The 21,853-nt window shown below is 32.9% G+C and overlaps 2 protein-coding genes and 1 pseudogene across 3 annotated transcripts; 1 reads left to right on the plus strand and 2 right to left on the minus strand.

Annotated features, from left to right (window-relative positions):
- Positions 1 to 2,940: 2,940 nt before the first annotated feature.
- The window catches only part of LOC150035286 (uncharacterized), a 51,720-nt pseudogene continuing 32,807 nt past the window's right edge, over positions 2,941 to 21,853 (minus strand).
- Positions 7,671 to 11,184, minus strand: LOC120082054 (Tetratricopeptide repeat (TPR)-like superfamily protein). The gene is made up of 4 exons (XM_039037273.2): positions 10,399 to 11,184; positions 10,014 to 10,166; positions 9,692 to 9,897; positions 7,671 to 8,006 (listed from the first exon to the last, which is right to left on the minus strand). The coding sequence occupies exons 1-4, from the start codon at positions 11,182 to 11,184 to the stop codon at positions 7,799 to 7,801; spliced, it is 1,353 nt and encodes a 450-aa protein (XP_038893201.2). The 3' UTR covers positions 7,671 to 7,798.
- ABCB26 (transporter associated with antigen processing protein 1) lies at positions 11,358 to 21,294 on the plus strand. 2 transcript variants are annotated; one of them, XM_039037272.2, is made up of 18 exons: positions 11,358 to 11,810; positions 12,104 to 12,231; positions 12,472 to 12,514; positions 13,141 to 13,185; positions 13,315 to 13,437; positions 13,515 to 13,618; positions 14,071 to 14,125; positions 14,202 to 14,272; positions 14,417 to 14,519; positions 16,535 to 16,745; positions 17,511 to 17,584; positions 18,431 to 18,487; positions 18,575 to 18,649; positions 18,993 to 19,067; positions 19,146 to 19,427; positions 20,286 to 20,350; positions 20,505 to 20,565; positions 20,930 to 21,294. In XM_039037272.2, exons 1-18 carry the CDS (start codon positions 11,358 to 11,360, stop codon positions 21,008 to 21,010), a joined length of 2,106 nt encoding a protein of 701 aa, XP_038893200.2. In that variant the 3' UTR covers positions 21,011 to 21,294. The 2 variants fall into 2 exon arrangements, with proteins under 2 accessions (XP_038893200.2, XP_090171742.1); XM_090315616.1 differs by having other exon boundaries at positions 11,669 to 11,810; positions 12,104 to 12,242.

A 21,853-nucleotide genomic window follows, 5' to 3' on the forward strand; every position in this document is an offset into this window, starting at 1 on the left:
AGGGTGAAAAGAAGAAGAGGACTAGCTCTTGAAGACAATCTGCAGTGTTTTCCTTACCCTGTCACGAACACCTTGTTCCATGAGCAATTCCCTTGAATTGAACGTATAGAAACACCACCACCGGGCCTTCCTACTATTCTCCACAGTTGTGGGTTCTTGGATTTTTGTAAGGGAAGACTTTTTTAGATAGGGATTGCTTGAGAGAAAATTTCAAGAACTTTTTTAGTTCTCATTCTTCCATAAAATCATAGAAAACCATATTCTATGAATTACAGGAGAGAGGGGAGGGTAGATAACTCCCCTTAATCTTACGTTAACTCCCTTGCTAACTGTAGGGGCGTTTATATTTAATTTAATATTAAATTAAATTAAATTTTATTTAATAAAATAAAATATATATTCATTAATCCAATTAATTAATATCAATTAATTAAATATCATATATTTAATTAATGTCACATTTGAATCATTTTTAAATGTATTTCCTCTCATATACTATAGTTTTAATATGAATCTCATTTACATTAAATTTAACCTATAGTTTTAATATGAATCTCATTCATATTAAATTTAACCTATAGTTATAATATGAATTTCATTCATATTATTTAATACTTGAATCTTATTTAAATATCTTATTCTTTCATATAACCTATAGTTTTAATACGAATCATATTCATATTAATTTTAACTTATAGTTTTATATGAATATCATTCATATAAATAATATTTGAATCGTAATCAAATATTTATTTCTCTCATATATAGTATTAACTATAAATCATATTTATAATTAACTATATATATATATATACACACATTATATTGATTGTATCTTATACAATTAATTTCCTTATTTAATTTGAACAATTCAAATTAATCCAAAATCAATTTATTCTTATTTGTACCCTTAGTGAATTAGCAAGGGAACCTAATGGACCTACAGATTATAAACTTCCATGATTAGATTAATTAACTAAATTCTTTAATTAAATTAATCAATATTCATTAACTGTGGGTCACCCTGTTAAAGACTCATAACTGCATTATTCGCATTGTAGGTATATTTATATATTTATGGATATAACCAATCAACAATAAGTCGACCCTTCACGAATTGCTCGTAAATAAAGTTGGGTCAAATTATCGTTTTACGAACAATTTGTGAAGGGTCATCGTACTATGGATTGGTTATATCCAATGGACACATAAATATATTTGTAGTGCAAAGAGTGCAACTGTCGTTCTTTAGTAGAGTGATTGACAATTAATGAATGTTGAGTAATTTAATTAAAGGAGTTTAATTAATTATTCAAGTACTATTGAAATTTCAATCTACAGGTCCATAAGGGCTCATTTGTTGCTCAACTGGGATTATTGAGAATTAATTTTGGATTAATTTGAGTTGTTCAAATTAATTAAGGGAATTAATTATATATGAAACAATTAATTTAAATTAATTATATATGATATAATTAATATATTGTATTTGATACATTATAATATGAAGTTTATTTTAAGAAGAATTAAATATTTGAATATGATTCAAATATTATTTATATGGATTTGATTCATATAATTAAATTTAGTATAAATGTAATTGAGAGAAATAAAAAATATAGGTTATATTGTATTTGATACAATATAAAAACTATAAGTTATGTGTTATATATGACATAACATATAGTTATATATACATATAATGAGTAGTTATTATATATATATATATAATTTAAATTATTTAATCTTAGTTTCATTTTAAAATTTAAAATTAAAGGGAGGAAAATAACTTTTCTCCTCTTAATTCTCTCAAAATGTGTGGAGAAGGGGGCTGGTTTTGACGAATCATTTGTCGTCTTCTTCTTCCCAAGTGATAACAAATGTTTATGCAAGTTTTACAGAAATTCATCCCTGAGAAACTTTTCCTCTTAATTTCTTCTCCCCCTTTTCCAAATGAAGCAGAGCCCACACCTTTGGCCAATTCTCTACCTAAAAGAGAATATAGAAGGCTCCCTTAGTGGTGTCCTCATTGGGTGTTCGTGACAAATCGAGGAGGAATTTCGTGAAGATCTTGTTCTTTAAGGGTAAGTATTTTCTAACCCTTTTCCCTTTCTCTCCTTAGCATGTTGTAAATTATCGCATAATTTTGTTGTTCTGTAAATTTTATTATGTGAAAATTGGGATTGGGAACGATCCCACTTTTGCAGTGGACCTCATGGTTCCTTCAATCCATATATTACAGACCATTTAGGTTATCACTTGAACATGATACACCTATATGTCAACCACATATATATTTAAGTTACATAAAATAACCTTGAATCTTTCGTTAATAGATTGTTCCTAATATAAAATAATCAATAATTATTTTAAATAACATATAACTACGAGGTTTTAGGAGCTCAAGTGGCGAAGGCCCTTTCCTTCGCGCTTGGTAAGCGCTTCGCGGAAATAGCTAGAACTGAATGCGGAAAGTATGGAAAAACATCATCCCGTATTGCTAAATAGAGCGCCTACTCAGCATAGATTAGGCATCCAGGCCTTCCAACCTATTATTTGAAAGTTGGTAAAGACCCACCCCTTGTTTCAGTCAGAATGAGCTGAGTCAAAAATCTTTGTGACAACAGAGGGAAGAGCCGTTGACAACAGTCCCGCTAAAGGCCGCAGTCTCTTCCACATTCGGCAATACATCCCAACAAAAAATCACCAGTTCCAACATTACTTGAATTCAAAGACAAAGTAAATATATTGTTTCCAAAAGAACAACTAAAACCAGATTTGTCCAACAAGGAAATTGAAATCAAACTCCCTCTAAATGGTGGTACAACAAAAGGGTCTTTTAAATCCAAATAAAAATAACAAAATATCAATAATCTAAAATGTCCAATTGCCTATACTGCAATCGATTAGCCATCACCCATAAAGATGTTTCTTTCAGTATCAATAGGCTTTCGGTAATTCATGCAACCCTTTCTTTTTACAATAAGATTGGTATTTGATACATTCCTTCTTTGCATGTCCAAATTTTTTTACAAAAGAAACAACCTCTATTTTTTGATACTTATTGTTTCTTATGAGCTGGATTAATAGCTTTAAATTCCTTCTTTCTTTTGCCCCTTCCTTAGAGGTGTTGGCCAGAAGAACACTTTCAATTTTATCTTGATTTAATCTTTTTTCCTCTTGTACACAGTAAGAGATGAGCTCATAGAGAGTCTATTCATCCTTTTGATGGTTATAACTAATTTTAAATTAGTTAAATTGTGTAGGAAGAGAGATCAATATTAAATGCGCAAGTAAACCATCATATATGTCAAGTTTAAGTGCTTTCAGGTTTGATGTCAGTGAGACATTTTCATAATGTATTCCCTAATATTCATTTTCCTTTATATATTGAAATCAAACGTTGTAACAACATGCTTGTTTCAGCTTTATTGTTTTTAGCAAAACATTTTTTTTTTTTTTTTTTAAATTTTGATAAGAAAATCTTTGGCATTGGTTATCCTTTTAGATATCACACCCCTAAATGCCTCTGGATGCCATATTTTATGATCATTAGACACATGCAATTTGAGCGGTTCCGTTTCTAAAAAAAATTCCTCTTATTAGGAGAACTTTCATTTGAAAGGGAAAAGGTTACTCAATCCTCAGTGCAAGATCTAGATCTATACATCATAAGATTATAAAAATATTTTCCTTCCAATCTTTAAAGTTGAACCATTAAGAATAGAAATACTGTTGAGGTTAGCAAATGTCGCAACGTTAGTTGTTAAGAAACAAATTTGAATGTACAAGAATGTCTACATTCATAGTGATCGATATCAAAACAATGTCCCTAATTCATAAAAAATAGTTAGTCACATTCCAAGATATTTAATACAACATTAACATTAAGTATTTGGACAATAATATTGATCATAATTGATCATAAGCAGTAGTATTGGTGAAATAATCAAATATTGACAATAAATGCAGGTTAAATAATAGGGGTGTTCATGGGTTGGATTGGGTTGAAAGACTTTTTTGACCCAACCCAATTGTTCGGGTTGTAAATTTCTTCAACCCAAATAATCTTTATTAAAAAATGAATCCAACCCAACCCAATCACGAAATATTTGGGTTGGGTTGGTTCGGATTAATTGGATCATTTATTTAAAATTTTGTTCTAAAAAGAAGCAAAACGTAAATATGTAAAAATCTAATTAATTTATTTCTTTCTAAAGTGCAAAAAAAAAAAAAAAAAAAAAACTACATTTAAGAGTCGATGAATAATAAATTATTCTTAAAATATTGGAATTAAATAAAATTAAAATCAATATATGTATAAATAATCGTGTTATGAGCAACAAAATAAAACATTTTAAAGTTAATAATAAATTCGGGTTAGTTTGGGTTGGTTTGGGTTATATTTGGTGAATCCATGAACCAACCCAACCTATAAAATTTTTGTTTATTTGAACCCAACCCAACCGAGTTTTTTGATCAAATTTTATTTTAGGTTGGGTTGGATTGATCAATTTTTTCGGGTCATCGAATTTTTTGAACATCCCTATTAAATAATAAAATTGTCTTTATATCGATTTATTATTTAGACACAAGAAATCCTTATAGTTGCCACATATTATCACTCTTGAGTATGTTTGAAATTCACATAGGTTGATCAATATTTGCATAAACATATAAAACTCAACATTTAAACGATCTCATGAATAATCTCCACAAGAGAGGTTACTTTACCAACATCAAATTTCAATTATTGATTCTATTGTTTAACATGACATTAACCATAAAATTAAAGATAACAAAACATGAATTTTTTATCTTCCTTAGATTTATTACAAAAATCAAGAAAAAGAAGTGTTAAACAACATGAATTAGAAACGATAATGATTTCTTGCCATTAAAGGTCAAAATAATTAAAGACAAAACGTAAATTTAATTTTTTTTAAAGACATTTAATAAGATATAAATGCAATAACAATTAAGTGCCACTACATGTCATTATTGCAAATTCACATTACAAATTATCGTCAATATGTAATTAAGAAAAAACAACAACTTATTTGAAGTGAAAAAAGTAAGTGAAAATAAAGTGCAGTGATCACAATTTATCGAACAATGCTTTAATTAATGCAGTTTTCACTACGAAATTATTGGATGATATTTTATTTATATATTATTATCCCAATATGCATAGAATGACCTCAAATAAAATCCAAATGCATACATACATATAATAAAAGTTATTGAGAAAAAAAATTCTCAAAAATCAATGATGATTGGACTCTAATACCATTTAATGAAGTATTAAGAAATTCTAAATTAATAAATTTAAATCCACTAATTTATTTTTTATATTGAATTCAAGAGAATTAAACTTTAAAAGCAAAAGCATAGCCAAATTTAAAGTATAGCCAAATCCATTGCAAAACTGAAATAGATAATGATCTTCCAAATCTAGATAGATCACGTTTTCTTCATGTGTTTGATCTATTCAGTTCTGCTTCTTTTATAGGTAGAGAAAGAATTCTTTCTGACGGGATAAGAGAAAACAACGTAATTTCTATCTGACGTTAGAGATCATTAATACGAACAATTTAATTTTAGTTCATCCCCTTGTTAAATTAGAATTAACGTGGTTATTAATACCTATATGTTTATAGTTCATATTATTTTGTAAGTTACAAGTATCTAACTCTCATTGATTAATTTAGATAGCAAAAAAATATCCATTCAACATGTGGGTCCATAAAAAATTTCCAACAGTTTCATGTTCAAAGTCAAAGCACTAAAGTTGAAAATCTAATCAATGGCTCTTTGGTGGTAATTAAATGTGACATGTAAAAAGCACGTTTATTCTTATCTATGCACATAATATTTACATAAATACAGTGAACAAAATTACAATTCACAATTGTCAATGGCTTTTTTTAAAAAAAGATCATTTTTATTTAATTTGTTTAAAATACAAATTGAAAATGTTTTAAAAGCTATTTTGAATGGTTGTCAAATGCTTCAATTTTTTCTTAAAATGACTTATTTTCAAAATTAAATATTTACCCTTTATAATTCATATTATCATGGTTGATCTACATAATTTATTCTAATAGTAATAGACTATATTTCTAACCATTGTTTTTTTCCCATTCTTTTTGAATTTTAAAATTGAATATGAAGCTTCGCTTTCTAAAATATATACAAATATTGTTTTTTGTAAGATTAAAATGAAATGCGGTTTCGTTGATATAATTTTGATTTTTGTGATTTACGCTCCTTCAATTTTTATCTATATACTTTCAAATGTCTAATTTTATTCCATGTCCTTTTAATAGATCTCAAAGTTATAATGCTATAATTTAATGAGAGTAAAATAACTAAAACACATATGAAAATAAAACATACATACTTCAAAGTACAACAATGCAAGGGCCCAAGTAATATTTAAACTTATAAGTTTAAATATAGCATTTTTTTCTTTAAAAAAAAAATTAAAGTCAGACAATTGAAAAGTTGGGAATCTAGCATCAATGGTTAGGATGGTATTAGATATCATGTCATATAAAGCATGCATGAGTTGGGAATCTACTTAAATGTGCTTGCGTTGACATAAATATAAGAATTTTTTTTTATTATTTTCATATTCTCTGTCGGCTTTTTCCTTTTTTTTTTTTAGTATGTACAACAAGGAGATTAAATCTTAGACCTCGAAGTTAATAGTACAATTTCATGTTAGATGAACTATTCTCATATTGGCTATCCACTTATTGTCATTGGCTTTTATAATGACAATCATACATTTTACAATTCACAAGGTAATATTTAAGTTGCATAGTTTATTTTGATTTTGATGGACTATAGTTCTAACCATAGTTTTCTTTTAGTCTAATGAAGGAGTGGATATTTTGATTGAGTTTATAATGCTTTAACTAATCGATGATGCGTGTTTAGATGGACATAATTCTAACCATAAATGCGATAATCACAATAATCATAGTAATTGCTAGTTTATGCAAGTTAATCTTTGTGCTATATTTACCTTTTATTGTTTACTTATTATCACGTGTTACATTTGTTGTCACATAAGGGTTTATTACATTTGTTGTCAACTATGACAATAAGGTGAGTTGGCAATAGATGCTTTCCTAGTTTAACAAAATGAATATTGCAATGGATAATACATCATCACAACCTAAATGCTTATTAATTGTTTAAACTTTGGTTCATACCAAAGAATAAAGATGACAATTCAGGACTAAAACTCAAAGCTTTGTTTAATATCCAAGTGAAAATAAATGAATTCAATCATCTCCTGATTTTGGTCCAAATAAAAAAATACTGGTCCTCATAAAAAAAAAAACTTAAATGCATCTAAAAAAGTACTTGTCTTCGTACATCCCATTAAATTGTTCGATCATAATTTGTCATGTGACGAATCCTTCTTATTTCTTATTTGAAATATTTTAATTATTTTTTTTTTGATGTGGGTAACAATACAAATACATAAAGTCAAATATTAGCCTCCTCGTAAATACAAATTTTGATATTTGACAATTCTTTTCTCAAAACTTGGAAGCAACTGGCAAACTCGAGATAACAGGACAAGAATAAGGGTCGGAAGATAAAAAAAAGAAAGTAAAAAGAAAATAGTTTTTGATTAGCACTAAACAAATTCATTTTTAATGTTTAAAGACCTTATATTATATTATGATGATATCGTAAAAATACAGCAAAACCCACCGGCACACTCGAATGAATAATTATACATCAGGCATTGACAGTAATATTTACATTTAAAAGAGTGTTACTTTTGAAGTAAAAGGGCAGCACCAACCAAACCGAGCCACAAGGTTAGTCCAAGCCAGAAGGCTTGGCTTTTTCCCAAGCCAATCGGAGGTCGCCAAACAAGAAAGTCCCCCAAATAGTCCCTAGACGACGGAAGCTGATTCGTGGTTGACCAGCTTCCTTTCTGATCTTTGTCTTTGTTCTTGTCGCTCCACGTTGCTGCGTAGCTGCATCAATCACGACTCTTGTTAGAAACCATGTGAAGCTATGTTTCTGAATAGCGACATTCAAGAGTTAAGTGCATTTTGAACATTTTCTTATTCAAAAAGCAAATTCAATACGCAACCATCCCAGCAGGACAAGCTTGCCAAGAACGATCCTCTATAGTCGCGGAACCAAGGTTCATTTAACCATTAATCACGCTCTAGCCACAAGATGTTAAAATTTAAAGACACAATCGTACAATCTATAGAACAGATCATAAACAAGTAAGGTCATGAAAGCAAATTCAATACACAATTTTTGCTTCATGTGAAGTTGTGAACAAAGACTAGACTCAGGGTTAACATATTACGTATAGAACCGGATTTTCTTCAAATGGTTGAAACAAGAATGGATATAAAAAAGAAAAGGCCAAAACACTTTTTTAAATTAGTTGATTTGGCCTTTATATGAGTTATTGACATTCAAAATCTTGTTGTATTTGCATTTGAGATATATATGAATAATGGTCAGATAACGGAAGCAGATCATATGCGGTCTATTCAGTTCACTTGATCGTCCATGTTAGGTATGTTGTTTCATGAATTTTTTTTTTTTTTGAAACACTTTAAATCTTCTTGGTAACCATTTTGTTTTTATTTTCAATTTTTCACAATTAAGCCTATAATCACCATTTTCATATATTGATTTATGTGTTTTGTTGTTGTTTACATTTTAGGAGTGTCTTCAAAATCCAAGCCAAAATTTGAAAAAACAAAAAAAAAGTTTTTAGAAACTCGTTTTTTGTTTTTGTAATTTGGCTAAGAATTCATCTGTGTACATAGAAAATATGAAAACCATAATCAAGAAATTGTGTGAAACAAGCACAAGTTTTAAAAAATAAAAAACTTAATGATTACCGAACAGGCTTTAAATGTAGGGGCAAAATGTTATAAGATTTCCCTTGATGTCTCCCCCAATCCGGGCCTTGGGGTGGGTTCAGAGGTTCGGATATAGGAAACAAAGTTCAGACTCCCCGTTATAAAATATAAAATGTTATAGGGAGATTTTCAAAAATAGAAATATAAGGAAAACTATTTACACATAATAGCAAAAATTTAATCTTTTTTAATAGAGACTGACAGAAGTTTGTCAGTGTCTATCATGATAGGAACTGATAGAAGTTTGTCACTGATAGACGCTAATAGAAATCTATTAGTGTCTATCAGTATTTTTTTTTTACTATTTCTATAAATAGTTTGACATTTTTTTTATCTGTAAAAATTTCTCAATGCTATAAGAGTTAAAACAAGTACCAAAGGAGTATATTTTAAGTTTTCAACCAAATGAAAAACAGGTTATCAAACCAAAACAAGAAACTTCAGATAAACAGACAAGTTATGTTTCCCCCTTTTCCCAATTGCATTTTCTTCTAAAGGAGAAGGTTTTTACTTAGGGACGTCCAGATGTCAGTAATGAAATTTCTCTAACAAGAATGTTGGAAAATGATGAGGAAATCCATAGTGAAATTGCAGACAGACATATCTTAGCAGCCCAAATGCTTAATTAAAGCTCTAGGATATGTGATGATAACATTATGCATAAAGGTAAATTCAAAGTCGTGCTAATGCTAAAATTAAAGAAGAATGAGGCTCCAAGGTACTGAAAATTAGTCGAAGCAGTGATCAGAGAAGAGAAATCAGTTAATCACCTGTCGTAACTAGAACCAATTAGAGGTATTGTCACCATTTCCTCCTGAGATATCTTGATTTTTGGTGCTTGCAAAATATAGCGAAGATCGGCCGCTTGGCGCCTGATGCTGACACTGGGATGCGTCTTCTCCAATTGCTGGTACAAAGCAATGCAATCTCCATGGCGGTTATTTGCCTCATAAGCCATAGCAAGCCATATTTGGATCTGAAAACCAGAAGGGAAATTTGGGTTTCAGCCAACAATAATGAAACTGTAAACTGTAAGGATCATAGCTCGAAAGGAAAATGTTAATTGAAACTCCATTGGAGCAGTAAACTGACCTCACCACCGAATAAAGTAGGCCTGGGAATGATTGTGAGGGCGCCTTCTAAAAACTCAATGGCTCGACTGTACATGCCTCTGCCGTATGCCTTCTGACCCAATTCAAACATCAACTGAGCCGTCGCTCTTCGTTCCGCCTGTTCTTTAGCTACCTAATCAGCCGCAAACAGAAAACAAAAGTGCATCTAATCGCAATCAATTTTCACATCTCCCAAAAACACGAACGTTTATCAAGCAAACAATATAGATTTTCAGGATGAAAGCAAGAGAGAAGTTGAATATGATTGGACAAAGAATGCAATGAGATGGAAGAATAGTAAATTAATGTCCTATTGATAGTTAACAATCGACTAAAACTGCAAACGAATTAACTAGATTACTAACCTTTTCAAGCTCTTTTCTCACTCTCATCCTCTTTTCTTCCTCGGTTTCGTCTATGCCCTCGCTTCCTTCTTCCTCTATTTTACTCTGTAATTCTTCCGCTTTCTTCTCCAATTCCCTCCTCTCCTCTATCTCCTTCACTCTTTTCCGCATTTCTTTCTCCCAATCGAACTTCTCCTCTTCGTCCAAACCATTACTGTCCCAATTTTCCTCTTCATCGCTCTCAAACTCGACGCCACCGTTCTTCTTCGAATTCGATTTTCCACGAGCCACGATTCTTTGGCTCCTAGGTTCACCATCTGGTTCGAAGCTTTTGCCAACAACCGCAGCATAATAGGCGTTAAGGTCCCTCTTGTGTAGGCTCAAAACAACGTCAAGAGCCAATGGACGAGCCTTTCGATCTGCCAATACAATCCGAGGGGACGTTACGTCCAGCAACAAAGCCCAATTTCCAAGAACCACAGCCATAATCGAAGAAGAAGCTCGCTGTGAGGAGGAACAATTACAACTGAGATATCGGCTTCTTGCAGTCGATTCAGGGCAAGATATTTTTCCATTGTTGACAGTTTCTAAAAGACTTAAATACCATCCACAAGTCCACCACGATTCCAAATCCCAACTATAGATATTTGCATTTTTTGAGGGTATTTTCGTCTTTTTGACGGAATTTGGCGCCACGCGGAAGTCCCGACTATCGCAACAACACAAGATGGAGAAAGATTGATGATTGTAGACGACACGTCGTCTCGGATTATGAATATCGTTTCTTTTCCCCTTTTTAAATGTCATAAAATTTCTTTGCTCGAGCAAAATTCTACTGGCTCGGCGAGGAGTGAGCTTTTTGGTCTTTCTGCTGTAACAGGGCAGCGGCTTTTTTCTTCTTCTTCTTGTCCTTCATGAATCTTCAGATAACAATTCTGAGCTCCTAATTGATTGAATCCAGAGCCATTGATTTTCCATTCATGTCTTCGTTCATTTGCAATACACAAGTTCCTCGTCCCAATCTTTTGCTTTCTCGCCAGCTACATGTAGATAAAATTCGCTCTCGAGGATTTCCTTTCACCAACAATAAGGTTCTGCGGTGGAATCATTTCTCAATCAATTGTAGATTCCTCTTACCTCCTCCGAAGTCGGCCATTAATGGATATGGAATCTCGGTCCCGAGTTCTTCGGAAGAGCGAGAAGAAGGCCATGGCGAAGCTGAGTTTGATATTGTAGATAAGCTTCGGGCATTGCTTGGCCATCTACGTTCGATTTTGCCTGGTGGAAGCTGGTGGAGCTTATCCGATGAAGCTGAAGTCAGAATTTCGGTTCAGCCAGTGACTGTGACGCGGGCTCTTGGAAGGATGTGGGACCTCGTTGCTAGAGACCGTTGGATCATCTACTCCGCATTTTCTGTTTTGGTTATTGCGGCGGTATCTCCCTCCCTCTCTCTCTATCTCTCTCCCTTCCTCTCTCTCTCTCTCTCCAGTTGAACTTTGTATGTTGTGTTTCGTGGCATTAGTTGAGAGTCCGAGTTTTAGCATCTGATCATGAGTTTTGAAATGGTTTAAACTGATGATAAATTACTTTGTGGTTGAAATGTTTAAACGCTTATAGTTATGTAGGTGGAATGAAAGGTACTGTAATGGAATTTTAGGGAATCGACGTGATTTACTCTCTAGTTGCTTTTGTAATGTTTTCTGACTCTTGAAAATTTATCTTTCAGCTTTCAGAGATATCCATACCGCACTTCTTAACAGCAACGATATTTTCTGCTGAGAGTGGCAAAATTTCAGTATTTCGCAGGAATGTGCAACTCTTGATGTTATTGTGTGTCACTTCAGGAATATGCAGGTCAAAATCTTGTATGGCCAAAGATCCCTTCTCTAGCTTTAAAGCTAACTCTATGCTAATAATTTTGGAACTAAACTTCCCTAATGTGTAATTTATTCTCATTGTTGGTCATTGGCAAATTAAAAATTTTATTTTAAGCTTCAATTTTTTCCCCATTTGTTGCAAGGTGACAATTTTTAGGGAATACTGCAACAGAAATGCTCATGCATTGACCTAATTCTTTATCCTTTTGAATTTCAGTGGTGTTCGAGGTTACTGTTTTGGAGTTGCCAACATGATCCTGGTGAGTTTCATCTCATAATTTTCCAGGCAAAGAACTATGTTTAAACCTGTCAGTGTCTCTACAGCATAGAACATTTCTTAATGGATGAGAGTTTTGGGGTGTGTGCTATTTTGTCAAATTTTTGGGGTGAGCATAACAATAGAGCGTTTGAAGGTGTGGAGAGGGACCCTTTTGATGTATAGTCCCTCTTTAGATTCCATGCTTCCTTTTGGGCTTCGATTTCGAAGGCCTTTTGTAGCTATTGATAAACACTATCTTTTATAGTTGAAGCCTCTTTCTTTAGTTTGGACTTCTTTTTGTGGGCTTGTGTTTTTGTATACCATGGTATTCTTTCATTTTTTTTCTCGATGAAAGTGGTTGTTTCCAATAAAAGAAAAAAAAGGATGATGGTTCCACTTTCATTTTATACATTATCAAGATATCCTGTTATACCTTCTAAGGATTCTTCCATAGGATGACATGCTATAAAACAGACCTCATGATATGTGAATTACTTATTATTTGCTTTAGACCCAAAGCGAACGTTCAGATGCCAGGCGGGTAAAAATTTATTATTTTTCTATACCTCTTGTTGAATATATATGGTGTGACTTTCACAATGACTGGATGTCTCTCATAAACTGCAGGTCAAAAGAACAAGAGAAACACTTTATTCTGCTCTTCTTCTACAGGTTCTGAATAATTGAGAAGCCAACTCCTATAACTTTCTTTTCCAACTGGTGGAATTCATCAAGTTGCTTCAAATCTCTCTCTCTCTCTCTCTCTCAATGTAATTTATTTGGTGTTACTTTTTCTTGTAGGACATATCATTTTTTGACAATGAAACTGTTGGTGATCTCACAAGTAGGCTTGGTGCTGATTGCCAGCAAGTGTCGAGAGTCATTGGAAATGATCTTAATTTGATATTACGCAACATTCTTCAGGTTTTCTTTTGTGTAACGATAACTGATGCCTTGCAAGATGATCGATTCTTAATCTGATACTTTTCTCTTTTTCCTAGGGGGGTGGTGCTTTGATCTATTTGCTTCTTTTGTCAAAGCCTCTTGGTTTATGCACACTGATCATATGCTCCACTTTAGGAGCAATTATGCTAGTGTATGGCCGGTAAGAATGATGTCCAGACACCCTAATCATTTGTCCTTCCCCGTCAAAACATCCCTTTTGTTCTGAATTTTAAGCATACCACAATGTTTTAGCTATGTAAATTAAGTTTACTTTTTTTATTTTTCATTTTTCTAAGTAAATTAAGTTTACTCAAAGTTAGAATATTGTCAGGCAATATCATTCAATCTGGAGTCTGGCTTGTTTCATGATCTTATTCTACATCCTTTTTTTAGCATAGAGAACCCTATCAATTAATCAGAGTAATAGGCAGACTGGTGAAATAACCAAAAAAGTACCATTTTACTGCAATAGACACTTTTTGTATCGGAGATGTTATAGATTGACATTCATGTTTGTTAACCTTCTTGTCTTCATTCGGTTATGCTTATGTTTGAGTGATTTTGTTAGCAATTTGTTATAAGTAACATTACGATCCATGTCCGTCATCATAGATATCAGAAGAAGGCAGCAAAGATTGTCCAAGATGTCACTGCTTCTTCCAATGATGTACGGTAGATTTTTCTTTTACATATTTGGTGATGTTTTGTTCCGAATTTTGAAAGAGATTCTAATTTTCACATAGGTTGCACAAGAAACATTGTCTTTGATCAGAACAGTTCGTGTTTATGGGACCGAGAAGGAGGAACTTGGAAGGTAGACTAGTGTTACAAGTCCCATCTTATTTTGATTTATCAACGTTTCAGTAAATATAGGTTCTTTTTAAATATGTATTAATCATAATAAATCAAATAGTGTTTAGTTTTTCAAACTGATAAATGCCTATTTCTTAATGCCTAGGTATGAGATGTGGTTGGAAAGATTAGCTGATGTGAGCTTAAGACAGAGTGCAGGATATGGCCTTTGGAATTTTAGCTTCAATTTTCTTTACCACACAACTCAGGTTCTGCTCTTGTGTTGTTTTTCTTTGTACAATTGCAAAATGAATATTCCCTTTTCTTTTTCCTTTAATTTCCAACTTTTTTATGTCTTTTCAGTTAGCTACATTACAATTCGTTCATGTTCAATTTCTTTTCTAATAAACATTGGACTACGTAATAATTTGTATATATAGTTATGTATATGTTTCAGTCAGAAGTATGTTATAAGTACTGGATAAAGATTCCAGATAACTTGGAATTTGGAGATTAGGAAGGAGCTTACATTTTTCCAGTTTGTTGCCCCCCCCCCCCCCCTCCCCCCCCATTGTAGTATAAATATCAACTTGGTTCCCATAAAATGGGTATTAGAGCACTTGTTCTCGAGCACAGATTTGGGGGTTGGTATAAACTATAAATTGGAAATGTGTCATTCGTTGGTGGCAATGAAGAGTGTTTTGGTAGCGGAGCAAGCATTGGAGGTGAAGTGCGGGGATGTTTCCTTGAGTTGATGGTGTCAAATTGAAGCTGGTTGGAGGGAGATATGTAAAACCAAATGTTGAAAAACCCAAGTTGGAAGGGCCGGGTTAAAAATGTCCAAACCCATACAAATGTATGAAAAGGTATGAATTGCGCTGAATGGTGGCTGGTTATTAGTGATGGTTCGATAGCCACTGGTGGTAGGAACGGGAACATGTCTGGTTGATGGTTCTCTATATGACTTGGGCTTGATGAATTTCTGCAAGGCAGTTCTGACTCATGTGGCTTTTGCAATTTTCGAGTGGTTTGTGTGAAATCTGATGCTAATAAGGCTGTCTTGTGTAATTGTCAAGGCATAGGAACTGCACAATCTAGCCTCAAATAATTTGGGTGAAATGTTCCCCTCGAGTTTGTTAGGGTAAGGAGGTTAGGAGATTTGGGAGGTAGGGAAGGATTTGGTAAATATACCAAAGGTATATACACGGAACTTGGAGAGTAAGGGAAGGCTCTTGGATTTCTTTCTCATTTTGCAGTTTCTTTCTTATTTCAATATGGTTAACATTTTGGTTCTGTTCTTATCAGAATCTTTTATTATAAAATAGCCCCATTAGAATGAACATAGAAACATGGTGTTAAAATGACAAGACAGCATACTAACAAGAATTACAGCCACTAAGTAATGAGCTCCCATTATCAGATTAATATGGGTTCCATCTCAAAACCAATTGACAATGAAAGATTTAACCCATATATCTTAATAAAAATTGTGAGATCTCCCCATCGCCCTCTCAAGATGGTGTCTCAGGTTCACCATTCTTGAGTTAGATTTTTTTATTATTATTTTTATTTTGAATACTCAATTGGGCTTTATGAGTTTTGATACCATATTAGATAAATATGGAAGTCATCTCAAAACCAATTGTTAATGAGAGAAGTAACACATGTATCTTATAGTGATTGTAAGGTCTCCCTAAGTTTCCAACGTGGGATTCTTAATACCAATGCTATGGCATGGGCTATTTTCAAATAAAAGAAAATGAACCAACTTATTTATAAATATAGCAAAATGTCACTGTCTATCAGTGATAGACTATGATAGACATCTACCTGTATTTGATAGATGTTTATCGTGGTCTATCGGCCACTATTAGATGTCTATCACGTTCTACCATTGATAGACAGTGACATTTTGCTATACTTGAAAATATGTTTAGCAGTTTTACCATTTAAAATAATTATCCTATATATATATAATATTGCATTTTTCAAAACCCAACGCAATGGTTGAAGGATCTATGTATTCCCAAACTATACCTTTCTGTGCATCCAATTTTTCTTAAAATTAATACAAAGTGAGAAAAGAGAAAAAAAAACATGTTTGGACTATTAATAGCACTTATAGTGAACTTGAAATCTAGATATAATGTTTTTGCTTATTAATACTCAATAGGAGATGGTGTAAACCTGCCCCAACATCCCCCACCCCCACCCACTCACACACACACATTATTATTATTATTTGTTTGCTTGTTTTTTTACATTGCATATTTTCTGTTTCTAGGTCATTGCTGTGCTATTAGGAGGAACATTTATTCTATCTGGTCGTATAACAGCTGAACAACTTACAAAGTTTATATTGTATAGCGAATGGTTAATTTATTCAACATGGTGGGTGGGGGACAATTTATCCTCCTTGATGCAATCTGTTGGGGCAAGTGAAAAGGTTTTTCAGTTGATGGATCTCTTGCCTAGCGACCAATTTGTATCACAAGGCAAGCTACTTACTGAACTGTGATGGAGATGTTAAGGTCATCAATATTCATTTGATGAAGTTAATCTGTTTCATGACTGTTTTCTCCCCTGACATGTGCATCAGATGGGTCTGGCACATGCAAAAACCTCTAAAGCATGCGAAATCATAATGTTGTTATAACTTTTCGAACTTAGATGCGAGGCTAATACATATATACACCTAGGCACATATGAGTTTAGTTGACTAGATGTGGGAAAAGTTTCACGATGAGACCATTTGATCAGTATAGGACAGGCACTACAAATGTGTTTTGACTAGATCTTTTTCTGTTTTGAAGTCTTAGTTTTGGACTTAAGTTAGTTCAAGATGGAAAACCCCTCGAGCAACTTTTGATTGACCGAGGCACCATAAATATTCTTTCACACCAATGTTCAAAATATTGTTCTGCCTCAAATTACTTCCATTTGTTTGTGCAAAATATTTCATGATGCAGTTGCTTCTTCAGATTTTTAAAATTAGTTTTACAAAATATTATTTTATGGCTATGGCAATGCTGCTTATGCCCTTGCTTTGGGTTTTTTCCTTTTCCCTGCTTTTTTTTCTTTTCCTTCTATGATTTCAACATATAAAGCACTCCAAAGTGAGGAGTCATTTATTAACTTGAACTAATTATCTTCATGGCGTAAATCACTGAAGGTTTTTTGAGCTATTCATTTATAAAGAAAGCATAAAGAACTTGGTTACTTGAAATCTTATGTGGAATTTGTATTATTGACACTGACAGGAACAAAGTTGCAGAAACTGTCAGGACGCATTGAGTTTTTTAATGTTTCTTTCAGTTATCCTTCAAGGCCAATGGTAAATTTCTTTTTAGTTGTAACATCTATCAACCATTTCTTTCAACACACTGATTTTTTGTTGTAATCTACAGCGCTCTACAACAGAATACAATGTTTTTGCTCATTTTCCGGATTCTTAAAAATATAATAGCTTGGTATTATATTTCTTATTTCTTATGTATCATGATACACCTTATATTGACTGAAAAATCTGGTCTCACTTTTATTCCTCTTGTGAAAGAATAAGCAATATGTACATTTCTCAGCCTTTTGGCTGAGATCAAATATAGCTTGTCTTCATCAGTAATTTACTAATTTAAGGGTAATATCAACAATAATTCATAGTGTCATCTAGTTGCTCATGAAGATTCTTTTGTTAAGAGTGTTTGATCCTTAGAAGTGTTTCTTGTGACTTGTGTTATAATGCTTAAACCTATAAGGTTCAATATTACCTTAATATATATTATACCTGGACTTGACTATGCCTTCCAGTTTCCAAGATGACATTTCTAGCAGTAGGAGGAGCATGCCAATATAGGTGTAGCCTATACTGGAAGATATTACTTGATTAAGTTGGCCTATAAGCAGCATTATAATTTATATCAGCTACTTTACTTTCTTCTCTCCTTTCCGCAACAGACTTATTGTGAGTTACTCTGCATTCCAACATCGATCTGCATGCTTAAAACTTTCTGCTAGGTAAAATTCAGATGATTAGCTTCCACATATCATGATGATTTCTTATTAATTTATTTTGCTGAAGCTGGCTGTATCACATTATTAATTTTATCATCATCATCATTCGAACTTTGGATGCTTTTCTTGCCTACTCTCAAGACGATTGTTGATACAAACACTTCAATAGGTCTCTGTACTGCAACATGTAAGCCTCTCAGTGCATCCAAATGAAGTCGTAGCAATAGTAAGTATTTTCCCTCTCTTTTACCGACTGATAATGGGTTCTCTGTTGACTAATAAGTTGATGCTATTTATTACCTCCTTTTTTAAGGTTGGTCTTAGTGGCAGTGGCAAAAGCACTTTGGTAAATCTTTTACTCCGACTTTATGAGCCAACAAATGGGCAGGTAATGTGTTTAGCTTTTACACCCCCTTGTAGTGATATAAATGCAACTATAATTTGTTTTTTCTTGCTGCAATTTGTGTTGGTTTAGAATAAAAGATTTTAGTTAACGTATCAAAGAAAAAAAAAAGTTCTTTTCCAATAGCTAAGAGTTATATCACCCACAAGAGTAATTGCTATTAGTTGTTCAAAAGAGGATTGGCAAAGGGTTCCATGATCCTCCTGCTTCCCTCTCATTATTTGTCATATTATTAGATTGGAATCCACAAAACTTATGCATAAATATCTTTTGCATGCCCATGCCCTTATGACTTTTCTCATTTTTGTGTAGTTTTTCGTATTTGCAGATTTTAATTGACGGTTACCCTCTTAAAGAGTTGGACATTGTATGGTGGAGAGAAAAAATCGGATATGTAGGGCAGGTACGTTAATTACTTCCCAATTAGTCTGAAGTTCAGTGTTGTTTAATATTTCTCCTTTGACGTGATAGTTTTGGACAGGAACCTAAACTTTTCCGCATGGATGTCAGTTCAAACATTAAGTATGGATGTAGCAGAGACGTAGGACAAGAGGATGTTGAATGGGCAGCCAAGCAAGCTTATGCTCATGACTTTATCCTATCGCTGCCCAATGGTTATAAAACGCTTGTTGATGATGATTTGCTTAGTGGGGGACAAAAGCAGAGGATAGCCATTGCACGAGCTATTCTTAGGGATCCAACTCTTTTGATTCTTGATGAGGCCACTAGCGCACTGGACGCAGAGAGTGAACACAATGTGAAGGTAACTACTTACACAAAGCTCTTGATGCCCTCTCCCAGAGAAGTGGGAAAAAGGGAACAGAGATAAAGAACGTGATATGTGTGAGAGGAAAGAAATAGACTAAGAAGACTTGGGCTTCATTTGAGAACTATTTGATTTTTTGTTTTAGAGTTTTGAAAATTAAGCTTATAAGCACTACATACTTCTATGTTATGTTATCTACTTTCTACTAATGTTTTAATTTTCAAAAACTTGTTTTTGTTTCTAGAATTCGACTAAGAATTCAATTCAACAAATGTGAAATCCATAATTGAAAAATAGGGAGGAAACAAACATAAATTTCAAAAACAGAAAATTAAAACAAAATCGTTATCAGATGGAACCTTAAATAATCAAATTGAGGTTGAAAAGCTTTATATATAGGTTACAGCTTGGCTATATTACCATATACTCATGGAGTTCAAACAATTGTGTTACAACTTACAAGCACACAAAAAAGGGAAGGATTGTGCAACCGTACTTGTAAAATAAAGACGATAATGGGTAGAGAATATTTAACAGGATTCTATATTTCTGTTGCTTCGGGAAAAAAAGATCTCTACTCTGTTTGAAGACATGCTATTCATTGTATTATTTCCCTTTAGTTTGTTGGTTATTCTTTTTTTCTTTCCTCTGCCTACATGTGCCTTTCTTCCTTCTGTTGCTTGCTCAATTCACTGCAGCTGTCACCTGATAGCTATTGTGGAGTTTATCACCTTTCTTCACCTTTCGAGAATGTTCTTGCAATTTTTCTGCCTTCTCTTATAACTTTTAGAGACGTGCATATGGGAAAAGAGAAACATGAGGGATTGCTTACATGTTGCTTTTAACATTATTCAGGGTGTCGTTCGTGCTGTGAGAAATGACTCGAAGATGAAAAGAACTGTCTTAATTATTGCGCACAGGTAAGCCCTCTACTATGTCCTCTATTGCACATGTTTCTTGCAGGCTGAGAGCGTTAAATGACAGATTAACCTAAAAGCTTAAGTTGATAGGTTAAGGTAAATTTAATTTTATCAATACTTCAACTGAAAGTTCGAATTTTCATTACTTTAACAGACTTTCAACTATTCAAGCGGCTGACCGGATAGTGGTTATGGATGGGGGTCACATAGTTGAGGTTGTTCTGCTCTCTATTTTGTTTAATTTTTTTTTATAATATTCATCCAACTTTTTGAACATTTTAGCACGCTTATTTTGTAGGCGATTTTTGAACGTTAAACTTATAAACACTATTTCCACCTATGAGTTTGTTAATACTATTTTCAAAATTCAAAGTTATATTGTGAAAATTGTATACATACGTACATATATATACATATATATTTAAAATTTTGTTTTTGTTTTTGGAATTTAGCTTAACTCATTATGGCCCAATATTTCTCTTTTATCTGAATACGCCTGTTGCTCCAACATATTGACATTGAGCTTAAAATCTTTAAGCTGTGGACAAAATTGTCTTATTGATTATTATTATATCACAGATGGGCACTCACAAGGAGCTTCTCCTAAAGGATGGTTTGTATGCAAGATTGACTAGAAAACAGGCTGATGCAGTTGCATGAGACTGCCCATTAATTTCCAATTTAGCTATATTCAGTGTGCATGGGTGAAGCATATTTTCAACCGCTGACCCACTCAACATTCTTAGACACTAGATTTGTAAAAGGGAAAGAAGCGTAGTATACCTATCACAATAGCAATTATAGCAATTCAAAAGCCCATGATACACTCGATTTGTATGAAATATTCAATGTTTTAAGACAGAATCTCAATATTTGTATGCGTGTATCGTTTTTTTGTACAGTGTTTTCGTAATTATTGCTGTCCAATTGATTGATGCTATAAATTCTTACTTAAATTCTATTTAGGTTTTTTGTTAACTATTAAAAATATAATTCTAGGTGGTCATATAATGGCTAGTTTTTCTTTAACCACGCGCTTCCCTCCCCACATATATTGTTGACAGGATAGAAACTTTTGAGAGATAGGTTGTGGGTTGTTTTGCCTATTGGGTTGATTGATTCTTTCCAAACAATTATTTCGATTTGAGAATGGTGAATGTCTAAAGCATTATAACTTTTTGGATAGTTTAATCTTTAACAAACTTGATGAGTTGCCAGGTTACGAACTTAATTGGTCAATACATATATTATCGTCTAAATCTTTAGAGTTCTAATTTACATAACTAGTTTTTTTCCTTTGAAATTGATTTAATCAGTTAATACATATGTTTTTGTTCAAAAGGTTTAGCGGTTTGAACCTTTACCAAATATGACAAAAGATCACCACATTTTTACTATAATTTTTTTCCTCTTAGATTGCTAAGATTTCCTAAAACTTTAGGGGGTGTTTGGGATGTTGATTTGAATTGGGTTGAGTTGAGTTAAACTTAATGTTTAGCCCGT

Source organism: Benincasa hispida, chromosome 7 (assembly GCF_027475165.1).
Source record: "Benincasa hispida cultivar pf3 chromosome 7, pf3_genome.v1.1, whole genome shotgun sequence".
Classification (NCBI taxonomy): domain Eukaryota; kingdom Viridiplantae; phylum Streptophyta; class Magnoliopsida; order Cucurbitales; family Cucurbitaceae; genus Benincasa; species Benincasa hispida.

Excerpts from the sequence above, each read along its gene's own strand:
- ABCB26 (XM_039037272.2), top strand. The coding sequence starts at position 11,358 with ATGTCTTCGTTCATTTGCAATACACAAGTTCCTCGTCCCAATCTTTTG. Across the intron at positions 14,126-14,201 it reads TCACTGCTTCTTCCAATGAT|GTTGCACAAGAAACATTGTC; the intron begins GTACGGTAGATT and ends ATTTTCACATAG. Across the intron at positions 14,520-16,534 it reads TTCTTTACCACACAACTCAG|GTCATTGCTGTGCTATTAGG; the intron begins GTTCTGCTCTTG and ends TTCTGTTTCTAG.
- LOC120082054 (XM_039037273.2), bottom strand. The coding sequence starts at position 11,184 with ATGACATTTAAAAAGGGGAAAAGAAACGATATTCATAATCCGAGACGA. Across the intron at positions 10,167-10,398 it reads TGAGAAAAGAGCTTGAAAAG|GTAGCTAAAGAACAGGCGGA; the intron begins GTTAGTAATCTA and ends GCGGCTGATTAG. Across the intron at positions 8,007-9,691 it reads ATTGGTTCTAGTTACGACAG|CTACGCAGCAACGTGGAGCG; the intron begins GTGATTAACTGA and ends TGATTGATGCAG.